At 44.4% G+C, this 17,146-nt stretch overlaps 1 protein-coding gene across 1 annotated transcript; it reads left to right on the top strand.

Moving 5' to 3' along the window:
- Window positions 1-2,061: 2,061 nt before the first annotated feature.
- On the top strand, window positions 2,062-2,421 carry LOC109770852 (ethylene-responsive transcription factor ERF071-like). The gene has a single exon (XM_020329567.1). The coding sequence runs from the start codon at window positions 2,062-2,064 to the stop codon at window positions 2,419-2,421; it is 360 nt and encodes a 119-aa protein (XP_020185156.1).
- Window positions 2,422-17,146: the final 14,725 nt, after the last annotated feature.

Below are 17,146 nucleotides of genomic sequence, written 5' to 3' on the forward strand. Positions count from 1 at the left end.
TCACCGGCCGAGGAAGATTGCCGCTGCCGCCGCCGCTGCGGCCCGCAGGCTTAGCCTGCGATGCCCTCGGCGGCGGCGGCGGGAGGAGAGGGAGGCCCGGTGGGGAGGAGAGGGAGGCCCGGCGGAGAGGCCCCGGTGCGGCGCAGCGCCGCCGCACGGGGGGAGGAGGTCACGGACCTGAAATTTATACTTAATTTGTACCTTTCAGAGTTTTAGCAATAATTTTCATCGAGCAACCGATTCGGTGCCCGGTTGGAGAAAGCTTCTATCTAATTCTTGCAACGGTTTGTGGTAATTTTGTCCCACGGATTCAGCGGTGGATCATTCTGGGGGTCAAATCATCAAGCGCCTTGTATGAGCAACTGGATATTGGCTCCAACATCTGTGCCAGTTTGGTGGCGGTCCCAACTAATTTCGCCATCCCTGCGGTGGAATTCACATTGTGGAGCACTGCCGGGTGCTTCTTTTCCGTCAACTTCTAAGTCGGAATCTTGCGCTTTTTCTAATTCCCCAAACTGTGGTGATTGGTGGAGTAGATTGGATGAGGATTGCTGGACTTGGGGATAAAATCGCCTGCTAATGCACCTGCCAAGCCCTTTCCGACCGCTCGATTACCTCATTATTCGCGAAGTAGTTGAATTACATACGACGACACAGTAAGTTTTTAAGTTTCAGCCGTAGAAACTTACAATTTTTCATCTGAAACTTCCAATTTTCTTGCTTGCTTTTATCAAGTTTCATAGACAAAACTTTAAGACATTTTTTTGCCTGTTGTAGGCACAAAATACATGATTTTATCGGTCGACGCATTTAAAATGGACCTTATTTGAAACCCTCATCACGAGAAATATGAATATGAAAAAAGACTTAATTTAGGCTGTTAATTCAAAAAAATATAAAAGTTTAAAAATCAAAAAGACAAAAAGACAAAAATAAAAGCAAGCATCGGGAACTCGCTGCCGTGAGACCTACGTGTCACAAATCCTCATCCCATTCACATGCATGCTTGTATTGTTCCGAAAACACTACTCCTTAATTAAATCGGTCTCATGCTTTTATCATGGCCATGATGGTGTGCCCTCCGTACATCTTACGTCTGTGAAAATTAATCACTGGTGCTAAACGCCATGGGTATAGGCAGGCTTGCTGTCATGATAATTCTACTTTTTGAAGCACGGTCACAAGAATGATTGATTACCTAATCAATCTGGTATAGGTGGCCCAAGCTTCTTATTTTATTTTTTTGGTTAGGTCGTGGTGAAGGCGCGCCGGGGTAAGTAGCGCTCAAGGGAGAGCCAGTGGTTGTCGTTGACGATGTCGCGCCGCGGCACATGCACTGGGACGCGGAAACGTCACACCCCGGCAGGCGGCGGAGAATGTCGAGGAGCACGTCGTAGGGCAAGCGCGTGCCCTCACCGTCTGCGTCCATCGTCCTGTGGATCAGTGGCAGATTCGTAGTTTCCGCGCCAGACGTACGCGCACAAGGAAACCAGAGAGCATCTTCAATAGATGGTCCAAATGTAAAAATAACTAACTTTTAAACTGTCTGAGGCCAAAAATGCAGTTTCAACAGACGATTCATATGTAAAAAAAATTGAACCGCGGCCTTCTCGTGATGTAAAATACAACACCCCGGGATGTAAATATACATCACGAGATGCATCTGGTCCAAAACCAGCCGCCGCCCGCGAACGTCCGACCGCCACTTCATTTCCTTTCCCGCCCGCCCGCCCGCGACCTCCCGCCCGTCCGCCGCCGCCCCGCCGCCTCCACACCCCGCCGCACGCCGCCCGCATCAGATTCGGCGTCGCCCCGCCCCCGCCGCTATTTCCACGCCGCCCCGCCGCCCGCCCGCCGTAGCTCCGTCCGCTACCGCCCGGCACGCCGCCGCCGCCCCGCAGATCCGCCCCGCCCGGCTCCGTCCTCCACCGCCCCGCACGCCGCCGTCACCCGTCCGCCACCGCCCCGCCCCGCACACCGCCGCCGCCCCGCAGCTCCGCCCTGCCCGGCTCCATCCGCCACCGCCCCGGCCGCACGCCGCCGCCGCTCCACCGCTCTCCGATGGCGCCGAAGAAGACGCCGAAGGGCAAGTCAGGCTTCTTCGGCGTGAGGCAGAAGCCCTCCGGTAACTGGGGTGTGGAGTTCTCCGACGCCGGAAGGCGTTGGTGGATCGGCACGTACCCCTCCGCCCACGAGGCCGTGCGTGCCTACGACGTGGCGGTGTGGCGTGCCGAGAGGCCTCGGTCGCACCTCAACTTCCCAGAGATCGAGACTCGGGCGGAAGCGGAGATCACGACGAAGAGGAAGAAGACGAAGAAGCCATCGGTTGTCGTCAGTGCTGGCGAGACCGACGAGGAGGCGATGGCGAGGTTTGCTCGGGAGCATCCGGAGTACGTCCAGGCCGAGCTGGAGTACTACTGAAAGCGTGAGGCGGAGCAGAAGAAGAAGGGGCCGAAGAAGGAGGACGAGGCCGGTCCCTCGATGGTGATCCCCATCGACTCCTCTTCCGAGGAGGACTGGGCAGACTTCTCGAACGAGGAGGAGGAGGAGGAGGGGTGCGACGACCCGACGAAGGAGGAGTTCTCGGCGCAGTTCCGCAGCTCCGACGATGAGGAGTAGTTTATCTAGTAGTTTGAATAAGTAGTAGTTGAAGTTCATATATGAAACTATGTTGAATTTGATGTTTGAACTATGTTGAATGGACTAGTAGTATGTCGTTTTAAGAAATTTACATCTTCATTTTGGACCAACTATTGGAGTTGCTTTTTTGGACCATCAATTTGGACCATCTGTTGGAGTTGAGCTTTTTTCGGAGCTCCAAAACGCACTTTTTGACGGTTCAAATTTTACATCTCCGGTTTTGGACCGCCAAATTTTGGATCATCTATTGGAGATGCTCTCAAATAAGCGATGTGATGGCTGGGGCGTCCTTGGTGCATCATCAACGGCATACTGGCGTATTGCACAAAACAATTTAGCATTTTCTTCTAATTTTTTTGGAGCACCAAGTTGCTAATTTGTTATACAAATGTATCTAGATATATTTCAGTGCTAGATACATCCATTTAAACATTAACTAATTCCGAACGGAGGAACTACTAATTTGTTTTGTATCTTTTTACAATTTCATAGTATTATATAGCTATGCCTATTTGCCCAGTTCAGCTCCGATATTGCCCAAAGATTCCTCCTTGCGGTGGCGCAAGCGGTCTCGTCAATGAGACATTGTAGAAGCGCTTTCAACAGTGGCGTGTGGTTGCCTTCTTCTACGGGTCAATGCTGCTTGCTTTGGATCTTGACGTCAATGGCGTCTCCTCGCAATGTTTGGGTCACTTCCCGGTTGCGGTCACCACGACTCTGTAGCTCGCTCTTGTGATTTTAAAGTTGCTTGGAATCAAGCTAGGCTTATTATGTGCCATGGGCTTGCGCAGGCCGGATATGACGAGAAACTCCCGTGATCTGTTGGTAACCTTTATTTGTATTTGCTTTTTAAAAAGCTTAGACTTGTTTCTATTTTATTCTTTTGCATTTGAATGTACAACTCTCTTATCACAAAAGGGAGAGTTAACAGAGCCAAGGTGACCACCGATCGTACCACACGTCTTAATCAACTGAGTGGGCATGTTCCAATCCAAAAAAAAAAAAAAAAGCTGCGAGCGCAAGAGGGCAGCACGTATATATGCTTTGGGTTTTGTTCGTTTGTTGGTGGTGCTGGGGGTGGTTGCCACGTCACACTTGCATCCCGTTTCCAGGCGACGCATGGCAAATGGGGCCTCATTCCCGTCGGTGCGTACGTGGTGGGCAACCTCCCCATTGCTTTCACTCACTCGGTCCCTAATCTCCAATCATTCCAGTCCACCAACCAGTTAACCCTCATAAGATAAGTACCCCCTTTTACGCTTCTTTCCTCCTGTCTTCTCCTAACTCCGAAGACGGGATGACTACCACACAGGCACACACATCGGGTTGGAACTTAAACTCGAAACTCGCGAGCTAAACACATGATCGGCTCGACTTGACTCGAACTCAGTAATTAACAAGACGAACCGTGTTTTATTCTAATATATGAGGTCATTAACATCGAGTTTAAAGAGCTGAGCTAACTAGTTACTTATTTAGCTTGTTAAGCTTGCTGCTAAAAAGGAACTAAGATAAGTACCAATATTGTTGTGATTGTTATCATTTATGGAGTGCAACAAGTGTCCTTTAGTGTAAATTATTGATCATTCTGATTTGTGAAGAAAAATATGTGACTAAAAGTATATTTTATACATTAACTGTACAATAATAAGTATATTTTGTTATTCACATTTATAACAAGCTTAGTAAGTTAAACCAGCTAACACGCGAGCTACACAGTCGAGCCAAGTTTGAATCTAAACTTGTTATGTTAATGAGTCGAGTCGAGTCGAGCTAACTTGTTATCTTAACAATGCAGTCGAGCCGAGTTGGTTTGGCTCAGCCCTACACGCATGTTTCGTTGTTTCATGTATTTTTTCCTTTGTTTGAGCAATACCAATTATGGTGATGCAGATAGTCACCGTGCATTAAAAAGATGTGACATGCTCCCTCCGTAAGGAAATATAAGAATGTTTAGATCACTATTTTAGTGTTCTAAATGTTGTTATATTTCTTTACGGTTGGATTAGTTTTTTTTAGTTTCTCCGTGTTAATGATATTCGAATATTAAAACGGTGTCACGTGGTTTCTTGGCATTGCGCCGCCACTGAATTATTTCTAAACCTATCAGAAGAAAGTGCATCGCTTATTTAAAGGACTGTCAAGTGCTCGTATATAGCCTCTAACCTAACAGAGGAGTACCAAGCACAGAGCCACACAACATGGCTTTTTTATAATTTGACCTACCAGACAATGATAACATCACACCATAGCCTACCACCTAACGCTTTTATACGTAGCAACACGTATTGACTGCAAGAGATAGAATAATTAAATACGTCCTCGGTAGAAAATTACCCTAATTTCAATAAACTAAGTCTGGTCACCATACAAGTATCATAGGTAGTATCATGTATGCCAACTAAAATTTTCACTGAGGTAGCACACAGTTGAATAAACAAACAAAAAATTAAGTATCATAATATGATACAAGATCTATACCTAATTATAAAATGGCTATCGCTTCTGTTGGTACGTCATGAAAATTGCCCATAACTTGCAAATTATTACCCACCAATGCTACATAAGTTAAAAAAAACGTTTCACACAGGGATATCCCCCTTGGGCCGGCCCATGCAGTAGGACCTCCTATACTGCGCTCTACGCACTAGGAAAAGCTGCAGTGCACCCATTTGGGCAGGCCCATCTCTGGGCGGCCTTTTTTAAATTTCGTTTTATACTTTTATTTTCGTTTATTATTTTTTCTACATTAAATAAATTGGTACTTCAAAAAGGTTAAAAATTATAAAATGAGAAGTTTGCAATAAAATAATTAGTAAATCATAAATTGTTTGTAAATTCAAAAAATGATCAAGATTTTGTAACAAAATGTTTGCTTGTTCAAAAAATGTTCGCAATTTTGAAAAGAAATGTTCAGGAAATCAAAAAATGTTCATGATTCTTTAAAAAGTTCGTGTATTAATTTTTTACTGAAATTGAAAATAATCGCCTAATCAGAAAATACCCACGAATGGAAAAATGCCCTAAAAATTCAAAAACTGCTCGTGACTTACAAAATAGTTTATTCGTTCATAAAATATTTGTTGATTCAAAAATTGATGATGCATTTCAAAAAAAGTTCGTCAAATAAAAAATGTTTGTTAAATCGAAAAAATGTTCGTAAATTTCAAAAATGGTTCCACCAATATTCAAAAAAAAAATTCGTCGATTCTAGAAATGTTCGCAGATTCATGAAAATTGTTAAAAAAATCACAATTTTAAAAAATGTTTGCAAATAGTATAAAATGTTCATGAATTAAAAAATGTTCTTAATTTTAGAAAATGTTCGAGAAGTTGTAAAAGTTTTCACGAATTTCAAAAATGATCATGATTTCAAATATGTGTAGGAGTTTTAAAAATGGTCATGATTTCAAAAATTGTTCGTGATTTCACGAAATTAAGACTGATAATGTACCTTGGTAATGCAGCAAAATGTGCTCATGTGCATTGGAGATTATAATTTTTTTTCTCCTGTTGCAATGCACAGGCGCTTTTGCTAGTCATATTAAATGATGTACTAGTATATGTCATCGATGGCAATAAATGAGGTCACTATGATATCAAGTTAAGTTTTTTTTTGCGGAATAATTCTTGTATTACTCAATCAAAACACGGTTACAGTCACGCTTAACAGCGTCCAAAACGGCATCTGGTCCTGACCCAAGCCATACAGCAATTCGGCCTTGAGTCCTCCCAAAGTTGGCCAAAACATGACTAGAATTATTACAACTACGATGGATATGAGTAATACAAGAACTACGTTCGGACATACTATCTTTAATCTCTCTAATAAGAAAGGCATATTTTGATCTGTTTGTATCTCTACTTTTCACCATGTTCACTGCTTCCAAACTGTCGCTTTCAATATAAATTGGTAGACTGCTCCACTGTAGAGCGAGCAGGAGTCCCTCCCGGATTGCTAAGATCTCAGCCTCCAAAATATCGTCACAAGAAAAAAGGTGTCTACAAGAGCTGAAGATGATGGCGCCGGTGTGGTCACGGAGCAGCATACCAGTTCCTCCAACTCCATTCAAAACAGATCCATCTGTATTTAGCTTTACATGCCCAGTGGCCGGGGTATCCAAGAAACAAGATTAGTGGAAGCATTATTGCATGCGTGAGCTGTAAGAGGGAAACAGTATTGAAGTGGGGCTTTCCCTTTCACATGAACATCACCAGAACATGTTGCAATGGATTGTAGCGATGATAGGTAGCTTGATAAGAATCTGACAGAGACATCCAAAGGAGGGGCGGGTTTAAAATGCACGAGCTCGTTTCTAACATACCAAATTCGCCAGAAGAGCATCACCAGTCGAACTCGTGTAGACTCATCAACCTCGCAGATATACTGAATAAACCAATCAGGTCCAGTTGACTTGATCGAAGATACATCTGGCAAGAACCATTCAGCAGCCATGGCTCTCCATAGAGCTCTTGCGTTCGTGCATGAACAGAATGTATGGAACGTGTCTTCTTCATTAGCACCACAAATAGGGCATAGCGAGCATGTCTCTAGATTCCGTTTCAACTTGTTACTCCAAGTAGAAAGGGAATTATTTGCAAGGCGCCATGCAAAACTCAATACTTTCGGGGGAACCAGACAAGACCATAGAGCCTTCCAGCCCTCACGGCGTCCATCCGACCGGTTGCTCGAAGTGACCATGAGCCCATTATGAAGATCATCCGAGGCCAGACGGTAAGCACTTCGCACACTAAAAACACCCGATTTTTCAGGAGCCCAGGCAATGAAATCCTCACCCAAGCGATGAGAAGGCCGAATTTTCTGGATCTCACAAATGTCAACTGGGAGAAAGAATTGCTGCAATTTCGTATTGTCCCAATTCCCATTGTGGTCCATAAGCTCAGAAACCCACTTAAATCTACATCGACCTTTTGGAGATATAAGCCCACCAGTAGGATCCCGAACAATCCATCTATCACGCCAAATTCTAACATTTTGACCATTTGCAATCCTCCAAACTATACCCTTCTTTAACAGTTCCAGGCCATGGCAAACAGCTTGCCAAGTAGGTGATGGATTACCTGTGAACACAGTGTCTTCCAATCTCCCATTAGGGTAGTATTTTGCCTTCAGTAGCCTAGCACAGAGAGCATCAGGATGGGTTAGGAGACGCCAAGCCTGTCGTGCTAACAAAGCTTGATTAAACAATCTGAAATCTCTAAAGCCCAAACCACCTTGACACTTTGGCCTTGTCATTTTGTTCCATGCATACCAATGTGTTTTCCTCTTCTCCTTCTCCGCACGCCAGAAATAATTTCTGACCATGCGGTTCAAATCATCACAAACTTCAAACGGGAGCTTAAAGACAGTCATTAAATAGTTTGGAATTGCCTGTGCAACAGATTTAATTAGTACCTCCTTACCAGCTTGAGTTGGGTGGCCATCAAAAGAGAACAATCTCTTCGTAAGTTTTACTTGGAGATTCTGAAATTTACCCTTTGTCATTCTGCCATCCGGGGTTGGAAGACCAAGATACTTTTCCTCAAACCCAACAGTCAGGACTTGAAGAGCATCCTTGACCGAGTCCATGTTGTTCTTAGGGCAGGAGTTACCAAATAAAATAGAGCACTTAGCAGGATTGATTAGTTGTCCTGTAGCATGACCATAAGCATCTAGGATGTTTTTAACATGTGTGGCTTGTTGGTCAGAAGCTTTGAAGAAGAGCAGAGTGTCATCAGCAAATAGCAAATGAGATATACTAGGGGCCTTTCTTGTTATTCTCAATGGAGAAATATTACCAAGTACAATACCTTGATTTATCAGAGCAGACAGACCATCAACAACAAACAGAAACAAATATGGGGATAGCGGATCACCTTGCCGAAGACCACGCGTCGGTGCAAACGAATCCAAGATGGCTCCATTAAATTTTACGGAGTATCTCACTGAGGTCACACAAGTCATTATCCAGTTAACCCATTTGTGAGCGAAGCCAAGCTTTTGCATCATTTTCTTAAGGTAAGACCAATCTACCCGATCATATGCCTTTGAGAGGTCAAGTTTGTATGCACAATAACTCCTTGTCGGATCCTTCTCTTGCTTGATGTGATGGATACATTCAAAAGCTATCAATGCATTATCAGTAATCATACGCCCTGGGATGAAAGCACTTTGATAGGGGGAAATAATATTATCCAAAACAGGTCTAAGCCTATTAACCAAGCACTTTGAAACTACTTTGTAAATAACATTACATAAGCTTATAGGGCGAAAATCAGTAACCTTCACTGGGTTTTGAATTTTAGGAATCATGACAATCACTGTATCATTTACCTCCGGTGGCATTACTCCCGTGCGAAAAAATTCCTTCACAGCGCCTATAACACTTTCCTTGAGAGTAGACCAGTTCCTCTGAAAAAATCGTGTCGGGAATCCATCAGGACCCGGTGCCTTTAGGGGGCCAATCTGGAAGAGTGCATCAGATATTTCTTTTTCTGTGAACTCTCCACACAATATATCATTTGTTTCCTCACCTACCAAAGGTGCAATAAGATCAATGATAGGAGAAGAGTCCAGATTACTTTCAGCCGTGAAAATATCCTCAAAATATCTAGTCGCTGCTGCACCCATCTCTTTACAGTCAGTGTGGATAACACCATTGATGTCTTCAAGTTTCTTTATTCGATTTTTCCTGGCTCGCCAAACAGCCTTGGCGTGAAAAAAATTTGTATTGCGATCGCCGTCCTTCAGCCAAGTAATACGTGAGCGCTGCATCCACATAAGTTCCTCTCTATACAACAGTTCGTTCATTTTATCTGTAACTCTTCGTATTTTCATTCTGTCGGCGTTCATTAACATAAGTTCTTCTAGTTGAGTACGTGTTTTTTCTATATCTCTAACAACGCTACCAAACTTTGTTTTACTCCATTGACAAAGTTTACGCATTGTTTCACGTAGAGCCCCATGTACATCACCCAGAGAACCTTTTTGACCAGCAGCCTCCCATGCATTCGCAATGACTTCCTATAAAGCCGGCTCCCGTTTCCACATAACTTCATAACGCCTAATCCTCGGTTTGTACTGCTGATCCTCCAGTAACTCAGTAGCTACGTAAAGAGGTGCATGATCCGAACAAGGAGAGGTAAGGTGCTGGACCAGCGAGTAATCAAATTGATTCCTCCATGCTGGGTTAGCCACTGCCCTATCCAAGCGAACTTTAACATTTGCATTACCTGACCTCTTGTTATCATAGGTGTAGGGAACACCCACAAAGCCCAAATCAGCCAGCTGACTTGTTTCTAAAACATCTCTAAAAGCTTGCATTTGCCCCGCTGGTCGTGGTGTCATCGAGAAGTGTTCAAAATCCCACATGCATTCATTAAAATCACCAACCACAAGCCAGGGGAGATCAGACTGAGCACCCAAATTTTCCAACAGAGACCACATATTTTGTCGATCTTCTACCCTTGGTTCTCCATAAACACAAGTTAGGCGCCAAGGTGGATCATCTGCTCCTGCCTTAACCTGTGCATCAATGCATCGCTGATTCGAGAAAACCACCTCAACAGACAGCGATTCGTGCCAAAACAGTGCCAAGCCACCACTATTACCAATACTGTCTACTGCATCAAAACCTTGAAGTCCCAAACGAGCTCGATATCTTTTCATACGATTTTTTGATTGCCGAGTTTCACATAGAAACACCATGGTGGGGGAATGCGACTGAACCATAGTCGCTAAATCACGAACTGTCCGGGAGTTCCCCCTCCCCGGCAGTTCCAACTCAGGAGATTCATTAGTCCTGGCGGCGTTCCGCCTGGGAACCCGCCGTAGTGGACAATGTTTTTGATTTGTTTGCATTCTGATCTGACCTCAACCTCTTTTGCTTGTGTTTTGCGGATGGGCTAGCAGGCACACTCGCCGGCGTAGGCAGAATGAGCTGGCCCTTCACACTACTAGGCGTAGTAACATTCTGCCCAAACCCGGCCAGCCCCCTTTTCCTGCTTGCATCTAGGTCTATATCTGCACCATCCTTTTTACTAGCATCAACCTCCATCACTTTCCCATCATTTACCTTAGAAGAATTAGTACGAGGGTCATCATCCGTGTTACGATTTGCACGTGTTGCCGCCCCCATGTAGCTCGAAGATCCTTGAAGAACAGAGCCGAAAATGGATGCACTCCATCACCATGTTCAGTATGGAGATGGCCGATCATGCCGCATAGAGCACACCAGTCCGGAAGGCGCTCGTACTTGACTCTGAATATATGCCTCTTCTTCTTTCTCACAACAGAAACGTGGTTCTTTAATTTATGCCGAACATCAAGAACAATTCTTACACGGTAAAAATTGCCAGCCACATCTCGTCCTCTGTTGTCCAGGGAGTAGAACTCCCCTGCTGTTCCCGCAAGAGTTGTGACCAGGGGCTCAAAACCATCCGGCAGGTCTATGATTTGCATCCATATTTTAAAACTGTTTAGATCAATGGAAGAGGGTCTTGTGAATCCATCATAAGCCGCCATTAGAACAGGATTGCCACGGAAGGTCCAAGGGCCACCCTCCATCACCTTGTCCCAATCGCCAAGACATGAGAATTGCATCGTGTATAGCCCATCCCCTAATGATCTGAACCTCACATCTTGTGCGAGATCCCATGCACTGCGCATGTTCTTGTAAAACCAGAAGTCGCCAAACTCCTTTGTAGTGTGCACACGCCCGATTGCCAGCCAGCGAATCAAATCAGCCACCGGCTCCGGGCACACCTCCTCATAGATCACATCACTCAGATCCGTATCCTCAATTCCCAGCTGTTTCATCATCTCCTGAAGATCATCGTCTCCTACAACCGAATCTGCATCAACTGACGCCATGGCAAGGAAAACCTAACCCTAGTCCACGCGGGAGCAGGGTGAGAACTCCAACCGCCCGATCCCAGGAGGTAGCAGCCAAGGCCGGGCAGCGCCGCGAGGACGCCCTAGAGTCAGCCCGAGCGCGTACCAGGAGGGAGGACGACGGCGGAGGACGGGGGACTCAACGTTTTGCGTCGCCGCAGCCGAGAGGTGCAACCCTAGCGAGACGGGAAAAAAGCGACTTTCAAGTTAAAAATTATTTGAGCATGAAGGAAGTATGTTAGGGAAAAACCAACGCGGATCACCAAATTACACGCAGATCTTCAGATTGGACGGTCCAAGCCATCCAATGCTCGTCATCAAATTGGTCTAGACCCGTCTGGATGCCCGTGTTGGCATCAGACTATGGGAGGTTTGCGGTTATCCGGACATCTGTTATGCATGACTTCGACGCCTATTACTATATATCCGAATAACACTAACCCTTAAAAATTGGTCGGCCCTTGACTAGGCAATAGTGATTAGCCTTAACACTAAGCGGCCTCCGAGGAGGCATTAGATCAAGCACAATAGTGGGCTTATAGCCCGTTTACATGGTACTTTTGCCTATGTGGAGGTGATAGATGTGAAAAAGTAAGGGGAATGGGTGCTCTCATGCAAGAGCCTAACTATATATGTATTCCAAGACAAATACAGTAAATGTGAAGAAAGAGATAAAGAGAAGATGAAAAAAGGTAATAATGTAATAGCCAACCTTATAGCCCATATTATTGTATGAGTATCTATAGATGATGACTATATATGACATGGCAGTTCCATATAGCCATCAGTTGGTTATATTATTGACCATGCTCTTAGTGATATGAATATTTTGGCTTGGCTTGACGGTTAATATAGGTTGATTTCGAAATAGCCAATGATCACAATGGGCCGGTGGTAATCATTGACTGACCAGCATATTTGACCAGTCTAGATAGTCTACTTAAATCTGCCATTTTGGTTTTCCTGCCGGTCGTTGTTCTTCTTTGTGTGACCTGTTGTAACCATCGCGCACTTTCCGTCTCAACCATACCTTTTATCGCCGTCGAGTCCTTCCCTCCCATCGTCGTCCCTGTTCTCCCTCCTCTACCTCCGGCCGGATCCGTGAAGGCCTCTCCAATAGGTCCGGTCACACACCGTCTCCACGCCGCGGTGCGCTCTCATTATCTTCTCTTCCGTGCCACCTTGTCGTGGGACGCTAGGTCTCCTGCGCCGACGCTTGCAGTCATATACCCTGCAATCATAGTTGTGTTAGTGCCAGGGTTGCTCTGCCCTACTGCCCACCGTGCCTCCCACGCCTCCGTGCTTGGCGCGTACTTATGTATATGTTAGAAAATACTCCCTCTGTAAGAAATATAAAGGCGTTTAGATCACTCTTTAGTGATATAAACGCTCTTATATTTCTTTACGGAGAGAGTATTATATATTATGCATGTCATATGTGACAATGTAGTGAGGAATATGTTATAAAATATTATAAACACACCGAGCTTCCTCATTAGGCGTTCTTTGCGTTACAAGATTGGAGTGGAGATTGAGTGGAATATTATTCAAATGAACGACATACTTGGTCTATGTTATTATTTGTTGAATGTAGATGAACAAAATAAGTAGCATCCGGTCCATGTGTGTAATATCTGAGGCAACATAAAACTTTACTTTTTGATCTGTAATAAAGATAAACTACATATAAATAAAATAGTAGTACTGCCGCTGCCTTATAGTTTAGTTGCACTGCACAAAAAATAATGAAGGGAAGAGGAAGGCTTATGGGAGGCCCGAGCAACTCCAGATCCTCATTTCAGATATGAGTTGTGTGCACAAAAGAAGATCGCAAAAGTGTCAGGATCATCCTTGGGGATTCGGCCCTGCTGCACACCGTGCCTCCCATCTCACACACACACCACAAATATCCAATTTATGCCATTACCTCCTACCTTTTGGAGAAGCCCAGAGAGTCTTCAAGCAGAGTGTAATAACATTGCACATAGGTATGATATTCTTAACAACATGTGTAAAATAAACCAATGAATATCTTATGTTAATTGTCTTGACAATTTTTTTGTTATGTGCAGACTTACATCTTAGTGGCACTGCACAAAAGGAGATGATCAACGGTGTAAGCACGAGCGGGTCTCGTCGGGACTTGTCACATTGCTTATTCGATTAGAAAGTTGGATAGAGAGCGATGAGAAAATATATGTCCTCTCCCTGGTTTGTTAAGAGGCTCAACTAGTAGACTAATGTGGTATATATAGTAAATGACATGTGCATTGTGAAGTGTTTAGCTTTGGCTAGTATTTTCTATATGTTAATTGTGAATTATGTTATGAAAAGCAAATAACTTGGTATGCAAATGAACGGTTTATGCCCCCATTGTTAAATTCGTTTGCATTGCTGGCAACCAAACATAAATAAAGCGTAGCAATAAAAAAGTGAATGGAGTTGTTATCAATGACCGGACGGCGTGGACAACACTGACTGGCAAATAGGCCCATTTGCGATGTCAATGTCATCAATGACCCCAAGGCACTAACGGGCCTAATGTGCGCTAGCGATAATATGGTTTGGCCAGTCAACGCTATTTATGCTTGTAGTAGTGGCTCCCTACACCCACCCAAAAAAACCCACCCGTAACCTGCGCTTTTTCCTAGCCCGTCCATCCTCATGTGCTATGTATCCACGTTCCCGGATTACGATGCCATGGTTGTACCACTCGACGCCGCCCAAGCTTTCCAGAGCTCTGCGTTACAACTTTTTTGACCACATCCCTAAGTGTTCGGCCAAATTTCATTGCCAAAATTTTCTACTCCTGGTGTAACTTTGAAGCAAATACGATGGATTTGGATGAGGGGTACTTCTACGCTGATTTCATGGATTCATCTGGTTAGGCGAGGATGAAGATGGTGATGAAACAATGATGATGACTGAGGCGATTCTGAAGGACGACGAGCATGCGGAAGAGCATGTTCTCAACTACAAGGGTTCAACAACCAAACAGTAAGTGTTGAATCGATAGAGGGCAGGGGGGCCATATGATGTTGTACGATGACTATTTTGCCTCCGATGCGCTATTCAAACCATACGTGGAACTCATAAGCAACTTTTAGAATGATCTGATTGAGCATCCATGGGTGTTACATGGAGACAACTAGAACATGTGTCAAAATAAGTTGAATTCAAATTTAAAATATTTCAAAACTTTATGTTTGGATTGTAATATTTATTCCACTGGAATACTTATCTTTCGGTTATCAAGAAGGATTGTGTCATTTATCTTTGATTATTTTTAATACCCCGGGCAGAAGATAAATAATGGGTGGTCGGACATTTGAGGACCAAGGTGGATGGCTGGCGCCCCGAACGCTGGAGTTGCTCTTATAGTGTGTTCAAAGCATAGACGTTAGTATTAGTTCAGAGCACCAGTTGGGAAGCAAAAGTTATTACTGGGTGGGAGCACGAGTTAGTATTAGCCAGAGAACGTAGATGTGCTTGGAAAAAAAGTCTGTCAAAACCTATCAAGATTTAGTTTTGAAGATCTTGATGTCAGAAAGCAATAACAAAACTGTTAATAATTTAGACTCACGGTTTAAGTGCAAAATCATTTTGATAAAATGGATGTAAATAAAACGCCCGATAAACCCATCCATTCTTACCATGCGTGTGAAAAATCCTTCAAAAACACTCAGACTGCAATAAGCGACCCACATGCGATGCGGCGGCTGTCACCACCAGAGAAGACGGGTAACCATTGCCTAAAAGGTACACTTAACTAGTGATTCCGAGATAGAGTAGCAGTACTAAATATAATGCTCGTAGGTACTCCATCGTTAATTAATTCAGTGTGATGCTCTTTCGGCCACGATATGCAAGTCCGTACGTACGTCAGTGAAAATTAAATCCAGAGTGTTAAACGCCATGGGTGACAAGGTAGTACTCGCTGTCACTGAGTAGGTAGGTAGGCAGGCTCGCTATCACTGATTATTCTGCTTAGTACGTGCACATGATTGAATGAGTGATCCCTAATCAATCTAGACTAGCTACGTGGCGCTAGGCAGCTTGTTATTTTATTTTCTAATTCGGCAGCCCTAATTACCGCGACAAAGGCGCAATATCGCATGATTTTTTTTTAAAGAGAGCTTCCTCTATAATTCCCATTAAAAGAAACCACAATGTCTTTGATTACAGCAACCTAGAGCTTAAAAAGAAACCATGCAACTGGCCATATGCATGTCGCGTGAAACAGTTTACCTCTTTTTAAATCTATTTTTTTTCGAAACGGAGGCAAAAGATTTGCCTCATCTATTAAATAAGAAGAGGATAGAGTTTGTTACAAGGGCACACTTTTACACGGCATGGAAGATTACTCACACAAAATAATGTTCCCTAATTTTTTTGCTCCGGCGGTGATCCAAAGGTTTGCCTCGCAGATGATGTTGTTTAGCAAGATTGATGGTGGAGCACTCTTGTTCCGGAAAACACGGGCATTCCGCTCGCTTCAAATGGTCCATGACACGAGCATGGTTAGAGAGGCCATGGCCTTCCTGTTGGGGACTCCGGCACCGGTCCTATTTGTCCACCATTCCTTGACCGAACTCTCAAGATGCCACATAGAGGTGTCCATATGATGAAGCCCAAATTTTGCAATGACCAAGTTGCATAGCCTAATGGTGAAGCGGCATTTGAAGAAAAGATGCGGTCCACTTTCTTGCTCTCGCTTGCAAAGGGTGCAAAGACCACAATTTGGCCATCCACGTTTTTGTAGTCTATCCGCAGTCCAAATTCTGCCTTGGATAACCAACTAAGCGAAGAATTTAGCCTTTGGTGGCGTCCAAGTTTTCCAAATCATTTAGTCCATGGGAGAGAGAACCAAGCCAAGGAATTGGGCCTTGTAGGCGGAGGCTGCAGTGTAGTGCCTGCTTGTCGTATGCTTTCACACAATAGTATCTTCAGAGAGTGCATCCAGATACACATCATTCACAAGTGCCCATAGGGTGAAGAATTGTCGGATGTGCTCAACGGAGTCTTTTTAAATCTATTAAGCAAGGAGATTTGACACAGCATTATGCATGTCTTTTTTTCTTAATTCTTTCTAGAGTTTCCATAATGCATGCCCTGAAATACTCCCTCTTTGATCCAACTCCGTGAATTAGTTACTCTAAAAAAAACTCCATGAACTAACTTGATTTTCTAGCTAGTTTGTCGGGGAGCCATGGAAATTTCTCCCTTGCCACAGGATGACAGGAAGATGGCTAGGTTAGTGACGGTGCAGGCAACCAAGGACGGTAAGCCATCTGAAATTGATGTGTGCCGCGGTGTTGGAAGAGTAAAAGGTGGCCACCAAACGTACCACACGTGTTCATTCACCTAGCGTGCATGCACCCAAAAGAAAGAGATGCTTTCGAGAGTGCAAGAGGGCAACACGTTAAATGCGTACTCTTTGGGTTTTGTTTGTTCTTTCGTGACGCTGATTGATGGTGGTTGAGACGTCGCACGCATTCATGTGGCGACGCGGACACGGGCATCCCCCCGTTCCGTTCTATTCCAGGCGTCGCACGGCAAACGGGACCTCATTCCGGTGGACCACGCCGGGCGCCATCCGGCAGCATTAACCTC

This window comes from Aegilops tauschii, chromosome 5, assembly GCF_002575655.3.
Source record: "Aegilops tauschii subsp. strangulata cultivar AL8/78 chromosome 5, Aet v6.0, whole genome shotgun sequence".
NCBI classification, from domain to species: domain Eukaryota; kingdom Viridiplantae; phylum Streptophyta; class Magnoliopsida; order Poales; family Poaceae; genus Aegilops; species Aegilops tauschii.